This window comes from Macaca nemestrina, chromosome 9, assembly GCF_043159975.1.
Source record: "Macaca nemestrina isolate mMacNem1 chromosome 9, mMacNem.hap1, whole genome shotgun sequence".
NCBI lineage: Eukaryota > Metazoa > Chordata > Mammalia > Primates > Cercopithecidae > Macaca > Macaca nemestrina.
In genome coordinates, this window is record NC_092133.1 from 8,788,163 (window position 1) to 8,811,826 (window position 23,664).

At 40.3% G+C, this 23,664-nt stretch overlaps 1 protein-coding gene across 4 annotated transcripts in view; it reads right to left on the reverse strand.

Annotated features, from left to right (window-relative positions):
* LOC105470296 (zinc finger RANBP2-type containing 1) overlaps positions 1–23,664 on the reverse strand; it is a 71,946-nt gene that overhangs the window by 40,045 nt on the left and 8,237 nt on the right. Inside the window, exons 1-3 of one of the 4 annotated variants that reach the window (XM_024789358.2) lie at positions 11,674–14,762; positions 7,715–7,889; positions 4,995–5,845 (exon numbers count right to left, since the gene is read on the reverse strand). In XM_024789358.2, coding sequence (XP_024645126.2) covers positions 4,995–5,845; positions 7,715–7,755 — 892 coding nt within the window. In that variant the 5' untranslated portion in view covers positions 7,756–7,889; positions 11,674–14,762. Of the gene's footprint in view, positions 1–4,994; positions 5,846–7,714; positions 7,890–11,673; positions 14,763–23,664 lie in introns of those variants that run through there. The other 3 variants (XM_011722139.3, XM_011722158.3, XM_071068950.1) reach the window with 3 other exon arrangements.

Here is a 23,664-nt window from a genome sequence, read left to right on the forward strand (position 1 = left end):
GGCCAAGGCTTTTGGCACAAGCAATGGAATGAGAAATTTGCCATCAACCATGATGAGAGCCTGGGAAAAAATAGATTTGAAAGACAGACCAGTTCTGTTTTAGCATCACTGAGCTTGAAATGAGCTTGAGTTATTAAACACTCCAGGAAAGATGCTGAATAGGCAGCTGGATATATGAGTCTAGGGTTCAGGAATACAAGTTATAGCACAGATTTAATATGGTATTCTTATCTAACCCTGTGTCTTTTTAAGGACATAGCTGGGGCCGGGCGCGGTGGCTCAAGCCTGTAATCCCAGCACTTTGGAAGGCTGAGACGGGCGGATCACGAGGTCAGGAGATCGAGACCATCCTGGCTAACACGGTGAAACCCCGTCTCTACTAAAAAAATACAACAAACTAGCCGGGCGCTGTGGCGGGCGCCTGTAGTCCCAGCTACTCAGGAGGCTGAGGCAGGAGAATGGCGTGAACCCGGGAGGCGGAGCTTGCAGTGAGCTGAGATCCGGCCACTGCACTCCAACCTGGGTGACAGAGCAAGACTCTGTCTCAAAAAAAAAAAAGGACATAGCTATGTACACAAATTGAAGTACAATTTCATAAGGCAACTGATTCAATACAATAGCAGAATAAAAGCAGGGCATTAGGTAGTGTTGCTCTATTCTCTAGATACATTGTTGTCTACCCAGTGAGAAAAGCAGTCTATGGTGAGTGCTGACATGACTGCCCTAAAAACCTGATGTCCCTAAAAACATCTAGCACCAACTGCAGACATTCCAGAGGCAACTGTACATTTACATTCACACCTTTACCTTTACCACCCTGATTCTCAACCTCAGGTTTCACTACAGATGTCGGGTTTTGGCACAGCTGTCCCCAACATCCTCTCACCACATAAGATAATTTGACTTATGTGAAACTTACACCCAATGGCTATGTCAATATGTTTGCTCAGTACTGTTGATGCCTTAGTTGACATCTGCCCTCTCAACAACTGGATCTTCCTCATTCCTAGTTTATCAGCTCTAAAGCTGACCTGAGGTTGACATTTTTTTCCAACTTTAAATGGAAAAGTCTCACATTTTATACTCAGTGTATATAGTGTAGAGATGGATTTTTTAAAAAACACTTAACATCAACAACCCAAAATACACTGTATCTAACGAAATCTGGGGAACATAAGGCAGGCAGAAAAGGGAAGTAAAGATTAATTTTGAGTACATATGAACTTCTGTTAGTCTTACTGCTCAAGCCTTTTTTTTAATTAACCCAACATAATGTAAACAAGTTTTTAAAAGTATTTAACATATTTCAGTTATGTTTACACATCAGAATATGGCTATCTCATAGAAACAGGCCTATAATTATAACCTTATGTATAACAGTTCAGAATGACATCGTACAGTTAACAGTAAAAAAAAATCTACTGATAGGAAAGACACAGTCCACATTACCAAGAACCAAATACAATCAACTCTTGGCCCTGAGAATCTAGAAACTTTGCAGGTAGAAACAGCAACTTAATGACAAATCGTTTTGTAAATAAAACAAGGTCAAATCCAATACCGGTCCTATTGGTAGAAGTTTTTGTTCCCCTTTTTTTTTTCTTTTTTTGAGACGGAGTCTCGCTCTGTCACCCAAGCTGGAGTGCTGTGGCCGGATCTCAGCTCACTGCAAGCTCCGCCTCCCGGGTTCACGCCATTCTCCTGCCTCAGCCTCCTGAGTAGCTGGGACTACAGGCGCCCGCCACCTCACCCGGCTAGTTTTTTTGTATTTTTTAGTAGAGACAGGGTTTCACCGTGTTAGCCAGGATGGTCCCGATCTCCTGACCTCGTGATCCGCCCGTCTCGGCCTCCCAAAGTGCTGGGATTACAGGCTTGAGCCACCGCGCCCGGCCTTTTTTTTTTTTTTTTTTTTTTTAGACAGAGTTTCACTCTTGTCGCCCAGGCTGGAGTGCAATGGTGCGATCTTGGCTCACTGCAACCTCCACCTCCCAGGTTCAAGAGATTCTTGTGCCTCAGCCTCCCAGCTAGCTGGAACTACAGGCATGCGCTACCACGCCCAGCTATTTTGTATTTTCAGTAGAGACGGTTTTCTTAATGTTGGGTCAAGCTGGTCTCGAACTCCCGACCTCAGGTGATCCACCTGCCTCGATCTCCCAAAGTGCTGGGATTAACAGAAATGAGCCACTGTGCCTGGCCTTGTTCCACTTTTAAATTGAAGTCAGTGATTAAAATGCAAAGAGATGGGCGGGACCCAGTGGCTCACCCCAGTAATCCTGGCACTCTGGGAGGCTGAGGTGGGTGGATCGCTTGAGCCCAGGAGTAAGATATCAGCCTGGGTAACAAGGTAAAACCCTATCTCTACAAAAAAAATACAAAACTTAGCCAGGCGTGGTGGTATGTGCCTATAGTCCCAGCTACTCAGGAGGCTGAGGTGGGAGGATGATTTGAGCTTAGGAAGTCAAGGCTGCAGTGAGCCATGACTGTGCCACTGCACTCCAGCCTTGCAACCCTGACTCAAAAAAATAAAATGCAAAGAGGTACAAGGATGGCTAGTCATCTAAAGAAGTAAGAATATGTAGAAAAAGGTAGGATCAAGAAGAAATAATGTCATAAAGACAAACATGTTGATTCATCTAACTTGTATGTTTCAAGGAGAGAAAGTATTTCAAATCAGGTGTTCTTATCCTGAGATCCACTGACTTGAAGCAACCTGGGGTTGAAGTGAAGCCCTGATCCCTAAAGGATTCTATGACCTTTAGTGCGGTTTATTGACCTTCACTGTGAGGTTAAAAACCATCACAATGAAGTCTAGTTCATTTTCATCTATAAACCTACATGTACTATAACACCATCTTGTAGTCCAAGTATTCATAGTACACTACTCCCTGCAAAAAAAAAAAAAAGATTTTAAGAGTGTTCCAAAGGCATACAAGCAATTAAAAGACAATCACACCCAACACAAAAGCTCATAGATATGTAAAGATTCCATTTATATGAATATCCAGAATAGGTAAATCCACAGACACCAAAAGCAGACTGGCAGTTATCAAGGGTTAACGGGTAGGGGTAGGGACCAGCAACTGCTTAATGGGCATACAGTTACCTTTTGGGATGATGAATATGTTTTGGAACAACACAGAGGTAGTGGTTACACAATGTGAATGCATTAAATGCCAAATGAGTTGTTCACTTGCAAAACAGTGAATTTTTATGTTAAATCAATTTGATCTCAGTAAGGAAACTAATAATAAAACCCTTTTGTATCTCCTATTTAAATTTTTTTAACTGACAATCATACTGTATGTTGCCCTCAATTTGGAGCAGAAAAATTAGTGGAATAAAATGGAACAACACAGACAGAAGATGGCTCGGTGTGTTTTCATCCCTCATCCTCAGGATGGGAGGAAACTAGAACTAAGAGCTGCTAAGTGCCTACTACATCTGGAGGTCAGAAGGATTCGTCTGCTGGAATATTCTTTTTTGCCAGAACAAAGCTAAAATTGAAAACTCAGGATTTCAGCTGGGCACAGCAAATTATGCCTATAATCCCAACACTTTAGGAGACTGAGGTGGGAGGATCGCTTGAGCCCAAGAGTTCAAGACCAGCCTGGGCAACATAGGGAGACCGCCATCTTTACAAATAATAATTAAAAACAATAGCAGGGCATAGTGGTACATGCTAATAGGGAGTCCCAGCTACTGGGGAGGCTGAGGTGGCAGATCACTCGAACCAAGGAGGTTGAGGCTGCAGTGAGCCATGACTGCATCACTGCCCTCTAGCCTGGGTGACAGACTGAGATCCCATCTTTGGGGGGGTGGGGAATGATATATATAATTTACATAAAAATTAATTTTAAAACTCACAATTTCTTGGATATCAATTCTTAGGACTCACAGGTTCATACACCTAAAACTTCCATATTCTTGGGCTGGACCCAGAGGGATTAAAAAAAAGAAATTGGCACTGAGGGAAAACATACAGCTAAGGTATAGTTAAGGCTTAGCTATTGTTCCACACAAAGTTTAAACTTAGTAATCAGACTGAACGTCAAAGTAAGCAGCCCATCCAAATAATTTAATAAAATCAAACATCTAATCTACTCAAAAAAATACTGAAGACTCAAGTCACTGCCTTTGTGAATTACATCACAATTAACTCACAAGGTCAAGAACTGAAAAAAAAACTCTGCTCTCCTATGTCTCTGTTCTTTAACAGTATTACCTACGAACCATAACTTGAAGTATGGAATCAGCTGGCTACATGTAATCAGTTCCATAAAGTTTGCAAATATTTACTACATGACATTCATGTTAAATTAACACCAGTATTTTCAAGGTCAATATGTTTGTTCAACTTCTTGGAGTCACACATTTTTGTGGTATTTTTAACATCTGACTAAAGCTTCTATCATCACAAGATGCTCACACTGTTTACAAATACTTGGAAACAGCAGCTGGTGTTCCTCAGTTACATCTTGTTACAATAAACAGAGTAGCAGTTTTAAAGTCCAGGTATATATTTTACCATTGATGTGTAAAACCTTTGCTTTAACTTAAAAGTTTCCCCTGCCTCCAGTAATGGAGAGACATGAACACAATTAATTGTGGGCAACTTAGTACAAAGTTATGACAAGATCAGAGATACACAAATTTTTATGTATGTATACTTGAAAGTACAGCTATCATGCTGAATGAATTAAATGTTGGTGACTTTGTGCACACATACATATATATATATATATACACACACACACACACACACACACACACACATATTTTTTGTGGGCATGGAGACAGTCTCACTATGTTGCCCAAGCTAGAGTGCAGGTACTATTCACAGACCGATCATGGCATACTACAGCCTCAAACTCATGGTCTCAAGCAAGTGGCTAAGACTACAAATACAAGCATGTGTCAGCACACCCAGCTGTTTTCGTATCATTTTTACTACCTTTTCCCATCCCATTCAAAAAATGCAGAATACAGAAACTTACCCACACAAGCATTGAGGAAGAGCCAATCAGTCTTTTTCATCCTGTTTTTAATTTGCTTTAGTTTTTTAAAGTCTACTTCAAGTTCCTCCTTGCTGCCCACAGCACCAGCCAATTCAATCCTCTGAAAATCCATTTTCACTTCAGAGTCTCGCTTCGTAGCAGGAGGTGATCTCCTCTGGCTATTACCACTACTGCAACTTCCCCTCCACCGAGCTCTGTCTTGCTCATTTATTATTGAAGAAGCCTCTTCAGTCTCTGCCAATTCTATTGCTTCAATGTTATTAGGTCTGGGGTGATCACAAACAACACATCTTTTAGCCTTGGCCCAGTTTTCATATGTGCAAACAGAGCAAGTCCAGTGCTGTGTCCTAGTGTTCAATTTATTTCTATCATTGTATTCCTCACAAGGATCAACAGAAAAAGCAACCGGTCTTGAGCCAGATCCTGAGGACTGAGGAGATTCTGTAGGACTCCTGGTCCTACGTTGGGATAAGCACTGGGTACATCTGATTGCTCTTGGCCAGTTCAAATATGTACACATGTGGCATGACCACTTATTTGCATTTTCCATGCTATACGAAGATTTAACCCTTGGTCTTGCACTAGAGTCTGGACATATCAAAGGACTACTTCCTCCTTCGGTGCTGGAAGGATCCCAATCTCTACCAACATCACTTGAACCACTTTTAAATGGATCTTCTGTGATAATTGTTCCACTAGGTCTTTGGGCACGACACATAGTACACTTGATTGCAGATGGCCAGTTTTCATACGTACAATATTCACAAGCCCATTTAATTCCACGTTCTGACATTGTGCACTTCTTGAAGTGAGCTGTGTCAGGCAGGAAGCTATAAATAATATAGGACATGGTTATTAAAATAACTACATTCCACCTCCAAAAATATGCTCTCCAAAAAGCATGCCCTTCAACCTACAAAATATAAATTTCTCAAAAGATGCATGTAACATTTTGACATTGAATTATCCTAATTTTCTTTTTTGATTTCCATAGAAACACTGGAGATAAATTCTCAAAAGAAAAAATCTTGGACCTTGGGATTTAATAAAATTGAACTTTGGAATGCAAAAAGAGATAGGCAGGAAATATAAGGAGATTTGATCTAAGAAGAATGAGATTAAAGGGAAGCCACTAATAGAAATGTTTAATTTCAGGGAGGCCATCACATCAATTTAGAAAAGTAACCAATAGTTTAAAGAGACAAAGGTAGAGGAAACAACACAAACTAAATAATAGCTTAAACACATAACCATTCTCAAATTATGAACACAGATTATGATTCATGAATTCAGAAGATCAAATTTTATCATTCTCACTAAGGGAGAAAAGCAGCTTAAAATGCTAATTATCCACTGTTCTTAATTAGCACAGGTAGTAAAGAAACATGTTAAGAAGTAATGGCTACAAAGTAACATTATTAAATAGGTAGTTCCTTGATATTCTGTAGCCTCAAAATCCAGTTCTATTTGGAGCAAAAAGAAGAAGACTGTATTGGGGAAAATTAAATCTGTGGAAGGTCACTGAAATAACTAGTAGCATAATCATTCCAATGTAATTGTGAATGTTCATGATTAAAATATTTTAAATTTTGAATATTTAAAATATACTCAAAATCTAATTCATGGCCAGGGATCATAGCTCACGCCCGTAATCCCAGCATTTTGGGAGGCTGAGGTGGGTAGATCATGAGGTCAGCAGTTCAAGACGAGCCCAGCCAAGACAGTGAAACCCCGTCTCTATAAAAATACAAAAATTAGCCATGCATGGTGGTGGGCGCCTGTAATCCCAGCTACTCGGGAGGCTGAGACAGAGAACTGCTTGAACCCGGGAGGCAGAGGTTGCAGTGAGCCAAGATCGCACCACTGCACTCTAGTCTGGGCAACAGAGCAAGGCTCCATCCCCCCACAAAAAAAAAAAAAAATTCAATTCATATTTAAAATATATTCACACTACTTAAAAGAGTCCTAGGATTCAACAATGGGCTAACAATACACTATAATGAAGAAAGACTTCATAATTTAATGGCAACTAATTCATAAATGAAGCAACTTATATAACAAATTTAATGATTTTTTTTTAATGGCTTGAATTTAGATACTGGCCACTTTTCTTAAATACTTTTATTAACTCGGTATCATCCCAACACCTATTTTTCAGCAGGAAAGAGAAAGAAATCCTAGGCAGAGCACAGAAGCTTTGCTCTTTCTCAGGGATTTTTCCTGAACCTAGAGGGTTAAATCTTTCCTTTTTTGTTGTTGTTTTTTTGAGATGGAGTCTTGCTATGTTTTGCCCAGGCTGGAATGCAGTGGAGTGGTGCAATCTAAGCTCACTGCAACCTCCACCTCCCAGGTTCAAGCGATTCTCCTGCCTCAGCCTCCCAAGTAGCTGGGAGTACAGGCGCATGCCACCATGCCCGGCTAATTTTTATATTTTTAGTAGAGATGGTGTTTCAGCATCTTGGCCAGGTTTCTCTTCAACTCCTGACCTCATGATCCACCCACCTCGACCTCCCAAAGTGCTAGGATTACAGGCATGAACCACCGCGCCTGGCCTAAATCTTTCACTTTTGAAGTATACTGTATTATGTTCCTGCCTGCCAAGTCCATACACCATTTATAGTGTGAACTCTGCTAAGAAGAAAAAAAAATCACTATAAGAATATACACTATTTAATAGCTAAAATAAAAACCACACTTACTAAGATTTTAGTTCCCACGCTATAACCTCCACCTTGCACATGATTAGAATAAAAGTACGGTTTGCAAATCAGATCGAAGACAAGATTCCGTCTTCATGCTGGCTCAGATTCTGACTTCCTCAGGAGATACTGCAAAACGTGATAAGTGGTTCTGTCTGACTGTGAATAGCTATTCCTGTAAAGGAGACCAAAACTGAATTTCACTTGAAGCCTGCTACTTTAGCTAAAAGGTTTTTTAAGGCTTTATTTTTATCAATTCTCTATTTTAACCCTACTCATTTATTTGAACAATGGACAACTATATTTAGAATTTTAATTTAACAGAACAATAAAACTGGCTAATCAACTGAGCTGGTCAGCCAAATTAAACACGGATGAGACATTTTTCTATATAACCTTAATCCTGTGCTGTGCACAAAGGTCTAGTATTACCATTAATTTGGCAGTGCTAAGTTAATTCCTACCTGTATTACTTCTATTACTAAAAGGGAAAAGATGATAAAATCCAAAAAAGTAGAAAAAGCAAAATAATTGCTTATATTTAGCTATGAAACCACCTTCAGCAACTGCATTTTTTTCCCTGATCCAAGGAATATAAAATTATCTTGCTTAAATTTTTAAATTTAGTTTGTATAATGATTACTTACAACCTGATAGCAGCCCAAAAATGTGTGGAAGAGCAGAGAACTATAATCATATAAGCATCCAGAAAGTAGACAATACAGATTTAATGGCAATTTTCATACTCCTCAGGCAGATTCTTTTAGTTTCTCAGGAACGAAATATAAGTTACTTGCTCATGCTACCGAAAATTAAAATGAGCATGTAGAAACTTATTAACAAGATAAATGCCATCCATAATGAACATATATCCAGGGCTACTCTAAGTAATTTCAATATATCTTTTAAAATATTCACATTCAAAATTCATACTTGTTTTGATAAAGTCTTACTATGTTTGTAGGCCCAACTAAACAGCCCGTAACCTTACGTTATCTTAGCTAATCTTCATGTAACTAATATACTGGCATAATATAGTTAAATGTCTAGGCTGATTTCAAAAACAAACAAAAAATTGCCATAAAAAATAATCACTGTCATAAATGCCTGGTAAAATAATGGACAGATAGCTGCCTAATTAGCCCACCAACCTCTGAAAATCCAGGTAACTGAGCAATACCAAAACCAAGCTCAAGAGTTTTAAGAGATGTGCCTTATATTAGATAATAAGCACAGTGGCTCAAGTCTATAATCCCAGCACTTTGGGAGAATGAGGTGGGAGGATCACTTGAGCCCAGGATTCAAGACCAACCTGGGCAACATAGCAAGACTCCATCACTACAAAAAAGGAAAAAAAAAAAAACACACACACACACACAATTTTTGTTGATGTTGAGACAGTCTCGCTCTGTCACCCAACCTGGAGTGCAGTGGCACGATCTTGGCTCACCGCAGCCTCTGCCTCCCGGGTTCAAGTGAATCTCCTGCCTCAGCCTCCTGAGTAGCTGGAACTACAGGAGCATCCCACCATGCCCAGCCAATTTTTTAATTTTCAGTAGAGACAGAGTTTCACCTTGTTGGCCAGGCTGGTCTCAAACTCCTGGCCTCAAGTGATCCACCTGCCTCAGCATCCCAAAGAGCTGGGATTACAGGCGTGAGCCACTACGCCCGTCCAAACAAAAAAAATTCTTGTTTAATTAGCCAGGTGCAGTGGCCTGTGCCTATAGTCCCGGCTACTCAGGAGGCTAAGGAGGCTCATTTGAGCATAGGAGTTCAAGACCACAGTGAATTATGATTGTGCTACTGTGCTTCAGCCTGCCATGACAGAGCAAGACTGTCTCAAGGAAAAACAAAGAAAAAAAATGTAATGATGTATAGTCTTCACTCTAAGGGAACTTGAAACATTGCAGGAATGTTGTTTAGCAACTGCAAGGTAAAATTTATTGAAGAGTGGCTGGGCACTCACACCTATAATCCCGGCACAGGAGGCCTAGGTAGCTGGCTTGCTTGAATCCAAGAGTTTGACACCTGCCTGGGCAACATGGCAAAACCCCATCTCTTCAAAAAAATACAAAAATCAGCCAAAGGTGGTGGCACATGCCTGTGGTCCCAGCTACTCAGGAAGCTGAAGCAGGAGGATCGCTTCAGCCCAGGGCGGTTAAGGCTGCAGTGAGCCATGATTATACCATTGTACTCAGAGTGAGACCTTGTCTCAAAAAAACAAAAACACAAAAGAAAAAGAAAAAAAATTCACTGAAGATTATCTGAGACAGCTATTTCTACCTGTGGTAATTAGTAAACAGAACTAAAGAGTAAGGATAACATCAACTGAACTGTGTGTGTGTGTGTGTGTGTGTGTGTGTGTGTGTGTGTGTGTGTGTGTCTTTTTTTTTTGGCAGTACTATGAAGAAATTAACAGAGGATACTTTTTCCAGATGTCAAAACATTCCAAAAAGTACATAAAATTATTTCCAAAGTAGCCAGCTCTAAAATTAATACTCTACCTTGAAATAAAACTTACTAAATATCACTTTAAGTATTAAATACATTCATACACCCAAGTAAATTTAGTTTACAAGTTTAATTCTGCATGCAAAGCAGATTTGCAAATTCTATCCAAGGACTCAAATTTCAATTAATTGGTAAAATAAAACCACAATAAAATCTACATAATCTGGGCCTTCATTAAGGAGAACTAGACAAAACTGCTACTCTTAAGACAAATATTCCTTGGTTCAAATGCAATACCAACAGTTTCCATCCTGTGGACCAAGGAGACCAGGAATCCATTTGTGCATCAAGCTCTGCCTGTAGAATGAATAATGTCTCTTAAATATATCAACCATTTACTAGTGCTAAATTTACAAGTACTAAATTCGTAACTGTTTTTAATTATATACTTTCCAATTCAGATAATAATAAGAGTGCACAAGTATTATGGTGTATGTACTAATAGCAGGCGGTGGAAAGGGACTTACGTAATTGAACATTTTTTATACTGTCATGTTTAATATTTGTGAAACAATACTAAACACTGTATAAGAATTATATTTATACTGAAGTCAATTCCTCAAAATTGTAGCTACACTACAAATTTCCCCAACCATCTACTAAACAATATGAAGAACTGAAGAAGTGAAATAATTCTCGGCTGGGCGCAATGGCTCACGCCTGTAATCCCAGCACTTTGGGAGGCTGAGGTGGGTGGATCACTTGAGGTCAGGAGTTCAAGACCAGCCTGGCCAACATGGTGAAACCTCATCTTACCAAAAACACAAAAATTGCTGGGCATGGTGGTGGGTGCCTATAATCCCAGTTACTCGGGAGGCTGAGGCAAGAGAATCGCTTGAACCCAGGAGGCGGAGGTTGCAGTGAGCCGAGATTGTGGCACGGCACTCCAGCCTGGGCAACAAGAGCGAAACTCCATCTCAAAAAAAAAAAAAAAGAAAGAAAGAAAGAATTCCCTTCAAGTGCAAACTCAAGAAACAAACTGAGATAAGCTCAACTGCCAGTAGTTTCAAATGATGAGAAGTTATACTACTCAGCTACTCAGGAGGCTGAGGCAGGAAAATTGCTTGAATCGGGGGGTCTACGTAGGTTGTAGTGAGCAGAGATTGCACCACTGCACTCCAGCCTGGGCGGCAAAGCAAGACTCCGTCTCAAACAACAACAAAAAGCAGCCTTAAAAATTTTTATTAGCTTTATTAATACAAATTTATACTTATTAATATAAATATTAGCTTATTAATATAAACCTGTGGAGATTATTAATATAAACCTGTGGAGATTTACAAATGCTCAGAACGTCTTAGGGATATAAAGACGAAAGCTAAAACTAAAAAGGATTTTCCAAGCATGCTAAATTTTCAGGCTTTTAAAATGTTACAAAGTAATTTTGAATTATAAAATTTCTGTAAATAAAAAAGTTTTAAATACTTAAGCCAAAATATCGCACATACTCATCTCTTCTTTTCTCATCAGTTATTCTTTCATCACTGTCTTCTTCACAATAGTCAACAGGAAAAACAACCAGTCTAGAGCAGGATCGTGAAGATCAATGATATGGTAAACCCTTTATCTACAAATCTAACCTCATTTCAGGGCTCCAACAGGTTATCAAATCATCTATTTAACTCCTTATCTTCTTCTCACAACAAACTTCTATCTTGACTTTTCCAGTTTCCATTAATGACACTATTAATACCTCTGCACCCAGCAGAGAACTCAGAATCACCTTAAATTCTGCCTTCTCCCCACAGATTCTTTCTAGCGGTTTCTACCCAATTACTGCCTTTTCATTCCCACTGCCATCAATCCTTTTCCAGTTCAGGTCAGAACTACTATCAAAGCCTTGTAAGCATCTTCCCTTTCTAAATCCATCCAGCTGATTGTTCCACAATTCTCTTTCTGAGGCTCTTCTGCAACAGTAGAAACTCTCATCTCCTTCCTGTAACAAACACACACACCACACACTCACTCCCAAACATGCCACACACGCCCCTGACTCATGCATGTGTCACCACCACCCAACAATATACACATGAAGGTACTGCCTTAGATACAGAAGCACAACAGACACCATCATTTATAATGAATTCTACATTCTTTAAGGCTCAGTTCAAGTCTCATCTTCATGAAGTTTTCAAATCACTCCAAGCACACTCCAAGCAACCATACTTACTGACATTTGGCACTTTATATTTCCTCTTGGGGCTAGTTTTTGGAACACTAATTCATGTTTTTCCTATGTCACTCACACCCTTCTATTTCCATCCCTCCCTTCGATTTCCAGTCAAACAGCCAGGCTTTCAAAACCCTCTGTTCAGAGATTCCAGTGGCACGGAAGGTAGAGCAGCACCTTGTATTTAGTAAAACCCAAGAAGAGACCATGTTGAACGACTCGATGAAAGAAAGGAGTAGACCTTGTGAGCAATCTCAGAAGAAATTCTAGAGAGGATGGAATCAACTCCATGGCAGCAAGACCTCAGTAAAAAGTGTCTGCTAGATATAAACTAGGTGTGAAGTCACAGGCACTAGGGCCCACAGTTGGTGGCAGAGCCACAGAACCTGATGGAACCTTGTGGAGGACAATGGAAGACAATACTATAACCAATGCAGGCAAAATCTGAACCATATGACACCAGGCCTTCCAAGAACATGAGGAGAGGGAGCCCCAAGGATGACTGAGGTTGAATTTCTTGCCGAAGTAGTAGTATTCAAATCAAGTTAATTTAAAGAAAGCAAATGTGGTACCTTCTTTCCATCTGAGTTTTCGGACTAAGATTCATGTTTGATACACTTATTATGTTTTCCTATATCCTTGACCAGATTATAAACTGAGCAAAACCTATTACATTTGTTTTTCCCTCATTTTGTAACACACCAGTTAGGTCCATACTTAAGTATAGAACTACATCAACAAATATCTAGAATATTATACAGCAAGCAGTGACTTCAGCACCTTCACATTCTAGCCCCATTAAAAAATACGTAACTTGTAATTGAATCCCCAAAATTATTAAACACTTTTGCCTCTACAAGTTCAGCATTTGAAATAAAAAGAACTCTTAGGCAAAATACAACAATCACTAAATTATTTGTTAAATTACTTAGTCTGAAGCTCTCTGGTTCTATAATCCACAATTAAACATACTGTTCTAACATGGTTTCCAAGACATTCTCCTGGTTTTCCTCCAATCTCAGTAGCTTTTCTTCCTCAAACTTCTTTGTTGGCTTCCTTATGTTTCTGAATTAAAAAGCCAAGTGCCCCAAGCTTTGGTCCTCTTCTCTCTAACCTCTAACTACTCTGGGGACCTTAGTCAATCCCTGGGCTTTAAATATCAGCTATTTGGTAATAATTTAAAATTTTGTATCTCCAAGTTGGATCTCTCCCCTAACTCAAGATTTGTAAAACCAGCTGCCCACCTGACATCTCAATCTGAATGTTTAACAAGTATCTCACAGTTAACATGTCCAAAACTGAATTCCTAATCAAAATTTCGTATTTCTGAGCCTCAGTTTTCCCATCTACAAATTGAAGGGATTAGACTACTAAGAGCCACAAAACTGTTCAATAAAAGTTTGTTCCTTTCGTCACTGCTCTGAAAGTCTACCATCCTAAAACAAACCTGGCACTGTGGCAACCCATACACTGGTTAACTATTCAAATCGAGCTATGACAATAACACAAGTACAAATCTTTTGCAATCATTATCTTCTAAAAGTCCTAAATTAGTGTGAAATTGTATGTAAATAATAATTAGATATCAAAAATGAGCTGGCATTCCTATAAAAAGAGGTCACTATTATCTATAGCATCTGTATCAAATGAGTAGATTTGAACTAAACATACTGTACACTTCCTAGGAATTTGTGGATAAGTTGGACAAAGTAAAATTAAATAACACCTGCCAGGGTGACCTTGGCCTTATCAGCACTATGCCTTAATTAACTGAGGTGACAACCCTCTACAGCTACAACTAACTTCATTCCAACCAAACCTAAGTCTTCAAAATATAACAAATTTAAATGTTACATTTTAATCTGTCAAGGCTACATTAGAAAAAACTGTAATAAAAGTTACAACTCTAATATTCTGTTTCCTTTTAAACCACTAGACAATTAGCAATCCACTGACTAGAAGGAAAGAAGATCTAGAAGAAAAAAGTTAACTTATATTGTGTCAAATCTAGCATGAAACAATATTAATGCTCTTTCTGTTCATCTTATCATCTCAGGAGGAGCTCTAGCTCTTTACATACTTACTCTATCTGAACACTTCAGCTCCTCAATCATAACAAGAAAGTGAGGAGGAGTAATACAGATAAGTCTTGAGCTTCACTAGAACCTATCTTAGAGCGTAGCTCCTTTACACAGTTTGAGACATCCTAGGTCAATCAGGTACCTTAAATCACAATCCCAAACAAAACTAATGTAACAACCTAGAGCATCATTTACCAAAGATTTACCATGCGCTCAGAAATATGGAAAGATATAACTAGACAAAACACTGTCCCTGTGATCAGAGAACCTGCAATCTAATTGGATGAAAGACCAGTTTTCTTTTTTTTTTTTTGAGACGGAGTCTCGCTCTGCCGCCCGGGCTGGAGTGCAGTGGCCGGATCTCAGCTCACTGCAAGCTCCGCCTCCCGGGTTCCCGCCATTCTCCTGCCTCAGCCTCCCGAGTAGCTGGGACTACAGGCGCCGCCACCTTGCCCGGCTAGTTTTTTGTATTTTTTAATAGAGACAGGGTTTCACCGTGTTAGCCAGGATGGTCTCGATCTCCTGACCTCGTGATCCGCCCGTCTCGGCCTCCCAAAGTGCTGGGATTACAGGCTTGAGCCACCGCGCCCGGCCCAGTTTTCTTAAACATGTATGGAAATGGAACAATTAACTCCAAAAATACACGTCAATCCAGCATTTAAACAATAAAACGACGTTTGCAAGAACTATGAACATGCTACTTCATTCAGAATTTAATTTCTGTCAGCCAGGTACGGTGGCTCACACCTGTAATCTCAGCACTCTGGGAGGCCGAGGCAGGCGATCACGAGGTCAAGAGTTTGAGACCAGCCTGACCGACAAGGTGAAACCCTGTCTCTACTAAAAATACAAAAAAAATTAGCCAGGTGTGGTGGCGCGCACCTGTAATTCCAGCTGCTCAGGAGGCTGAGGCAGGAGAATCGCTTGAACCTGGGAGGCGGAGGTTGCATGAGCCGGGATTGCACCATTGCTCTCCAGCCTGGGCAACAAGAGTAAAATTCCATCTCAAAAAAAAAAAAAAAAAGAAGGAAAACTGATTAAGTTGGACTTCACTGATACTTAAAACTTCTGCTCTGTGAAAGACACTATCAAGGCAATGAGAATACCAAAAATCAGAAAAAAAATTTGCAAAAGATAAATGACTGTTATCTAAAATATACAAAGAACTCTTAAAACTCAACAATAAGAAAACCACTCAACTGAAAAATGTGCAAAAGATCTGAACAGACACTTCACCAAAGAATATATATAGGTGGTAAATAAGCATATGAAAAGATGTTGAACATCTTTTCAAACGCGGGGGCGGGGGAGGTGGCTCGCGCCTATAATCCCAGCACTTTGGGAGGCCAAGGTGGGCTCATCACCTGAGGTCAGGAGTTCAAGACCAGCCTGGCCAACATGGTGAAACCCTGTCTCTACTAAAAATACAAAAATACACCATACATCATTAGGTAATTACAAATTAAAACAATGAGATACCACCACATACTTATTAGAATGGCTAAAATCCAAAACACTGACACTACCAAATGCTGTCAAGAATGTGGAGCAACAGGAACTCTCATTCACTGTTGGTGGAAATTCAAAATGGTACAGTCACTTTGGAAGACAATTTGGCAGTTTCTCACAAAAATGTACTTTGGTCATGTGATACAGCAATCTCACTCCTTGCTAATTACCCAAATGAGTTGAAAACTTATGTTCACACAGAAATCTACACATGGATTTCACAGCAGATTCATTTATAACTGCAAAATCTTGGCCAGGCACAGTGGCTCATACCTGTAATCCCAGCACTCTGGTAGGCCGAAGTGGGTGGATTCTCGAGGTCAGGAGTTCAAGACCAGCCTGGCCAACATGGTAAAACCCCATCTCTACTAAAATTACAAAAAATTAGCCAGGTGTGGTGGCAGGTACCCATAGACCCAGCTACTTGGGAGGCTGAAGTACAAGAATCACTTGAACCCAGGAGGCGGAGGCTGCAGTGAGCCAAGACTGCACCACTGCACTCCAGCCTGGACAACAGAGCGAGACTCCATCTCAAAAAAAAAAAAAAAAAACCTTTACACCCGTATAGTGTGGGAAATTTTTTCTAATTGCAAAAAGTTGGAAAGAACCAAGATGTCCTTCAGTAGGTGAATGGATAAACTGTGGCACATTCAGACAATGGAATATTATACAGCTCTAAAAACAAATGGGCTATAAATCCACAAAAAGACATGAACGAACCTTAAATGCATATTACTAAGTGAAAGACAACCTGAAACAGTTACATAATGAATGATTGCAACTATACAACATTCTAGAAAAGGCAAAACATGAAGACAGTAAAAAGATCAGGTGGATTGCAAGAGTTAGAGGGAAGGGATAAATAGAAGAGCACAGAGGAGTTTTAGAGCAGTGAAATCACTGTGTGCTATTATGAAAGATACTTTTCATTATAAATTTGTCAAAGCCCATAGAATCTACAAACAGAGTGAATCCTAATGTAAATTACGTACTTTGGGTGATTATGTGTCAATGCTGGTTCATTAATTGTTAACAAATATACCACCCTGGGGAATGATGTAGACAGTGGGGAAAACATGGGGGCAGCAGGTATATGAGAACTCTCTGTACTTTCTGCTCAATTTTGTTGTGAACTTAACACTGCTCTAAAAAAAATAAAGTATTCTTAGGCCGGGCGCGGTGGCTTACACCCATAATCCCAGCATTTTGGGAGGCCGAGGTGGGTGGATCACCTGAGATCAGGAGTTCAAGACCAGCCTGGTCAATGTGGTAAAACCTTGTCTCTACTAAAAATACAAAGGTTAGCCGGGAGTCGCGGTGGGCGTCTGTAATCCCAGCTACTGGGGAGGCTGAGGCAAGAGAATCATTTGAACCTGGGAGGCAGAGGCTGCAGTGAGCCAAGACCACACTACTGCACTCCAGCCTGGGCAACACAGCAAGACTCTGTCTCAAAAAATAATAATAATGGAAAGTATTTAAAAGGACACAGGGCTGGAGTGGTAGGAACCACTGCTGTAATCCTAGCACCTTGGGAGGCCTAGGAGTTTGAGATCAGCCTGGGCAACATAGTGAGACTCCATCTTCACAAAACATTGTTATAAAGTTAGCCGGGTATGGTGGCACATGCCTGTAGTCCCAGCTAGGCGGAAGGCTGAGGTGAGAGGATCACTTGAGCCCGGAAGGTCAATGCTGCAGTGAGTTATGATCACACCACTGCACTACAGCCAAGAGACAAAGCAAAATCTTGTCTCCAAAAATTATATATATATCCTTAAGATGGCATAAAAAGCCCTTCATGGCTGGTTTTTGTTTTGTTTTGCTTTGTTTGTTTGTTTGTTTGAGACGGAGTCTCGCTCAGTCGCCCAGGCTGGAGTGCAGTGGCGTGATCTCAGCTCACTGCAAGCTCCGCCTCCTCCTGGGTTCACGCCATTCTCCTACCTCAGCCTCCCAAGTAGCTGGGACTACAGGCGCCCACCCCCACACCCGGCTAATTTTTTGCATTTTTAGTAGAGACGGGGTTTCACCACGTTAGCCAGGATGGTCTCGATCTCCTGACCTCATGATCCGCCCGCCTCGGCCTTCCAAAGTGCTGGGATTACAGGCGTGAGCCACCGCGCCCAACCAGTTTTTGTTTCTTAACAGGATCTTACTCTGTGGCCCAAGCTAGAGTGCAGTGGCATGATCACGGCTCACTGCAACCTCAACTTCCCAGACTCAAGCGATCCTCTCACCTCAGCCTTCAGAGTACCTGGGACTCCAGGCACCCACCATTACACCAAGTTATTTTTTAAATTTTTATTAGAGACAAGGTCTCATACATTGTCCAGGCTAATCTCAAACTCCAAGCCTCAATCGTCCCGACTCAGCCTTTCAAAGTCCTGGGTTTACAGGCATGAGCCACTGCACACAGCCACAATTAATCTTTTAAGTATCTTCTCAGCTACTCTTCCAAATATATATATCAAGAATATCCTACAATATTTCCCTTTAATAATATATTATCTTTCACTAAAGCATAGAAATGTACTTTACTACAGAAAACCAGTTTCATCTCTTGATATTTATACCTAGTTCTCTCACATACATGAAAAAGTACCGGACCGGGTATGGTAGTTCACGCCTGTAATCCCAGCACTTTGGGAGGCCAAGGCAGGCAGATCACCTAAGGTCAGGAGTTTGAGACCAGCCTGGCCAACATGGTGAAACCCTACCTCTACTAAAAATACAAAAATTAGCTGGACGTGGTGGTGGGTGCCTATAATCCCAGCTACTCAGGAGGCTGAGGCAGGAGAATTGCTTGAACCCAAGAGGAGGCAGCTGCAGTGAACCAAGGTTGCACCACTGCACTCCAGCCTTGGCAACAGAGCGAGAGTCCACGAAAGAAAGAAAGAAAGACGAAGGAAAACGAAGGAAAAGAAGGAAGGAAATGTACTGCACTTCCAAAACGTGAGTCTGAGTCCCTCTCCCTCTCTTACATCTGAAATACTAGCCAAATCCTTAGGACCCAAGCCTCTCATCTGAAAAAATAGGGACAATAATGGCTTACTTATCTTTAAGTGGAGAGCTAAAACTGATCACTTCAAAACCCAAGTCCTATAATTAATAGCACGAACACTTGTCAGCTTGACATAACATCAACTTAAGTTTTGTATGGAGCTTTAGGTAAAGAACACTAACTTCACTGAATACTCAGGTACCTTCCCTCCTAAAGTACCCCACATCTCCTTTTTTTTTTTTTTTTTTTTTTTTTTTTTTTTTGAGACAGAGTATTGCTCTGTTGTCCAGGTTGGAGTGCAATGGCAGATCTCAGCTCACTGCAACCTCTGCCTCCCAGGGTTCAAGTGATTCTCCCGCCTTAGCCTCCTAAGTAGCTGGGACTACAGGCGTGTGCCACCACACCCAGCTAATTTTTGTATTTTTGATAGAGACAGGGTTTCACTATGTTGGCCAGGCTGGTCTCAAACTCCTGACCTCATGATCCACCCGCCTCGGCCTCCCGAAGTGCTGGGATTACAGGCATGAGCCATGGCGCCCAGCCTCCATTTTTATGAATAATAATCTGTGTCGGCCAGGTGCGGTGGCTCACACCTGTAATCCCAGCACTTTAGGAGGCACAAGTGGATGGACCACAAGGTCAGGAGATCGAGATCAACCTGATCAACATGGTGAAACCCCGGCTCTAACAAAAATACAAAAAAAAATTAGCCAGGTGTGGTAGTGTGCACCTGTAATCCCAGCTACTCAGGAGGCTGAGGCAATTGCTTGAATATGGAAGGTAGAGGCTGCAGTGAGCCGAGATCTCGCCACTGCACTCCAGCCTGGGTGACAAAGTGAGACTCCGTCACAAAAAAAAAAGAATCTGTGCCTTCAGGAGAGGTGAAACATCTCATCTAGGGTCACAGGCTAGCAAGTGAACCCCAGTTCTGACTCTAGCGCCCCCTCGCTAATGCACCACAACCTTCCATGATTATAAACACATTGCCCAAGATTATCAGGTTACAAAACAGACTAGCTAGCTACCACTCATACTACCTCCTAAACAAGTCCCCACAAATTTGCTTCACTCTAGACTCCCCTGCTATACCCCTATTCCAAGCCACCACTATTTGTCACTTCGATTACTGCCGAGATTAAGTGATATAGCACTTCCACTCTATCCGCCATCCTTACAGAGAATAAAATTAAAACTCCCCAGCTTTACTTACAAATTTTTACATAAGGTGACTTTCTTTCTGTTCCTTTTACAAGTCAAGATCATTCTCCCTTTAGGGGCTTTGTATTAGAAATCGCCTCTGCCTAGAATGTTATTTCCCCAGATTTTCCACATGTCATTCTTGTCATTGAGATCTCAGTTTAAATGTCACCTCCTCAGAAAGATTTTCTCTGACCACTCAGGCATTCTCCATCACATCACCCTACTTTAATTTTCTGCATAGCACTTATCACTATCTGACATTTCTTTTTGCATTTGTCTCTCCACACTAGAGTGTAAATAGAACACAATTACAGCAAAGACTGTCTTGTTCACAGGTGTATCCCAATATCTAGTATATGTGCTTTCTAACACACTTAATATTGAACACATCATATGTTTTATATGCAATCATCTTTTCAACAGTATTTTATGTAATCTTTCAGAAAATCCTAAGCAACTTCAAATCACACAGCAGATGCCCAATAAAAAAAAAAAATTTGCTAAAATAATTTCTATGAAAACAATGCCTTCAACACTTCTAATATATACCACAAATATCCCTGACATATCTTCCCAATACACACTTACAGTTGCACAGTTGGGGAGGGATGGGTAATGGCTCTTCACATCTGTAAAGATGACCCACACTTATGGAGATCACTCCTCCCCTCTAATTCCCAGCCCCAGGGGGAAGGTAAACGGAGATCACTCCTCCCCTCTAATTCCCAGCCCCGGGGGGAAGGTGAGGATCAAGTGCTAGGAGTGCCTTTCCAACCTCATTCGCATGCTTCGGCTACACCGCAACCTCTGCTAGTCCCTAAAGATGACATGTAATTTTCATGTCTCCATGCCTTCACTCGTAACAAGACGCTTGCCTACTCCTATTCCCCTTCTTACCCAGTTTTATATACCTAGAAATCTGGTACTCCTCCATCAAGGACCAGCTCAAATGTTCCCACCTCAGTAAAGCCCACCCTGACCAACATCAATCTCATGCTAAATATAGTCCTTTTACTTTTTTTCTTTTTTCGAGACAGTCTTGCTCTATCATCCAGGCTGGAGTGCAGTGATGCGATCCTCAGCTCACTGCAACCTCCACCTCCCAGGTTGAAGCAATTCTCATGCCTCAGTGTCCCAGGAAGCTGGGATTACGGGCATGTGCCACCATGCCCAGGCTAATTGTTGTATTTTTGGTAGAGATGGGGTTTCGTCACATTGGCCAGGCTAGTCTCCAACTCCTGGCATCAAGAGATCCACCCGCCTCGGCCTCCCAAAGTGCCAGAATTACAGGCATGACCCACTGCACCAGACCTTTAATTCCTTTTTTACCACTTCAAAACAAACTTCTAAAATAGTTCTTAGTTTACTGGATTATGATTTGTTTCTAACACTCAACTGTGAAAAATTCATTATGTCCCTAAACAGTATCTGCATGTAACCATTGCTTATTAGTCATTTAGTCAATAAAAAGAAACTTAATATTCTGCTGTTATCAAAAGACAGTATTCCACAAAAAGTTTAGCTAGTTCTGAAAACTGAACTAGTTCCTGTTTAAAAATAAACTTTAGCTCAATTAAATACCAAAAAGTGACAGTAATTACCCACCACAAACAAAAGAGGAAAGGATTTAGAAGTGGTTTAAAAATCACAGAAGTGATGTCTTCAGAATTCCACACACAAGTGTATTGTTCCAACTTTTACTGTGCAACACTAAGAGAGATCCTTTCCTTCTGCTGCAGAATAGGGATAATTTCTTCATATATCCAGGGAATCCTGCCTTGCAATAAATCCACTTACAGTTGAGAATAATTACAGTGATGGCCTGCATAACCATGTGTCAATCAAAGACAGACTATATGTGACAGTGGTCCCATAAGATTACATAACAAAGCTGAAAACTTTGCCTTGTGACATCAAAGCCATCATAATGTCATGGCACAACACATTCATTACTCATATGTTTGTAGTGATGCTGGTGTAAACAAACCTACTGTGCTGGCAATCTAGCTATGTGTAGCATGTAAAATTATATACAGTACATAATATCTGATCATGATAATAAGTATGTTACCAGTTTACTATACTTTTGATTGTTATTTTACAATGTTAATCCTACTTACTTTAGAAAAAAAAAAGTCTACTGTAAAGAAGCCCTAGGCAGGTCCCTCAGGAGGTATTCTAGAAGGCATTGTTATCAGAGATGATAGCTCTATGCATGTTATTGCCCCCTGAAGACCTTCCAGTGGGACAAGATGTACAGGTAGAAGACAGTGACACTGATGATCCTGACCCTGTGTAGGACTAAGCTAATGTGTGTCCTAGATTTTAACAAAAAAAAGCTTAAAAATAGAAAAAAGCTTATAAGGTAAGGATCTAAAGAAAGAAAATATTTTTGTGCAGCTACACAATGTGTTTGTGTTTTAAGTGTTACTACAAAAGTCTAAAGTTTTTTTAAAAATTAAAAATTTACAGAGTTAAAAAGTTACAATAAGCTAAGATTAATTTATTTTTGAAGAAAAATGTTTAAATAAATTTAGTGTAGCCAAAGTGTTCACTGTCCATAAAAGTCTAGAGTGGTGTATAGTACGTCCTTGACGTTCATTCATCACCCACTCACTGACTCACCCAGAGCAACTTCCGGTTTTGCAAGCTCCATTCATGGTAAGTGCCCTATATAGGTGCACTATTTTTTTTTTTAATCTTTTACGTTATATTTCTACTGTGCTTTTTGTATGTTTACGTTTACACTCATGAACACTTACCTTTGTGTTAGAAAAACACCACAATATTCAATACAGTAACATGCTATACAGGGTTTATGACCTAGGAACAACAGGCTACAACCCATGGCCTTACTGCTAGTAGGCTACACCACGTAGGTTTTGTCTAGACTCTATGACGTTCGCACAATGACAAAATCACCTCACAATGCATTACTCAGAACATTTAAGCTATACATGACTGTGCACTGCTAAAACTAAGTGTATTTCAACAAATGGTGCAGGGACAACTAGACAGCCACATGCAAAAAAACTGAGTTGGACCTCTGCCTCAAATTATACGCAAAGCTCAATTCAAAATGATCAGAGACCTAAATTTGAGAGCTACAACTAAGAAACTCTTAGAAGAAAACATAAATTGTCACGACCCTGGGTTAGGCAAAAGCACAAGTGACAAAAGAAAACATAGGTAACTAGACTTCATCAAATTAAGACTTTTGTGTTTCAAAGAACACCATAAAGAAGTTGAAAAGACAACCCACAGACACAAGAAAATATCTGCAAATATAGGTAAGGGAATTGTATCCAGAATAAAGAACTCTTGCAAAAAATCACTAACAAAAAGATAAATAACCCAAATGAAAAATGAGGAAAACACTTGATATAAACACTTCTCTAAACAAGATATGCAAATGGCCAATGAGCACACGAAAAGATGCTCAATATCATTAGTCATCAGGGAAATGCAAATAAAAACTAGGAGA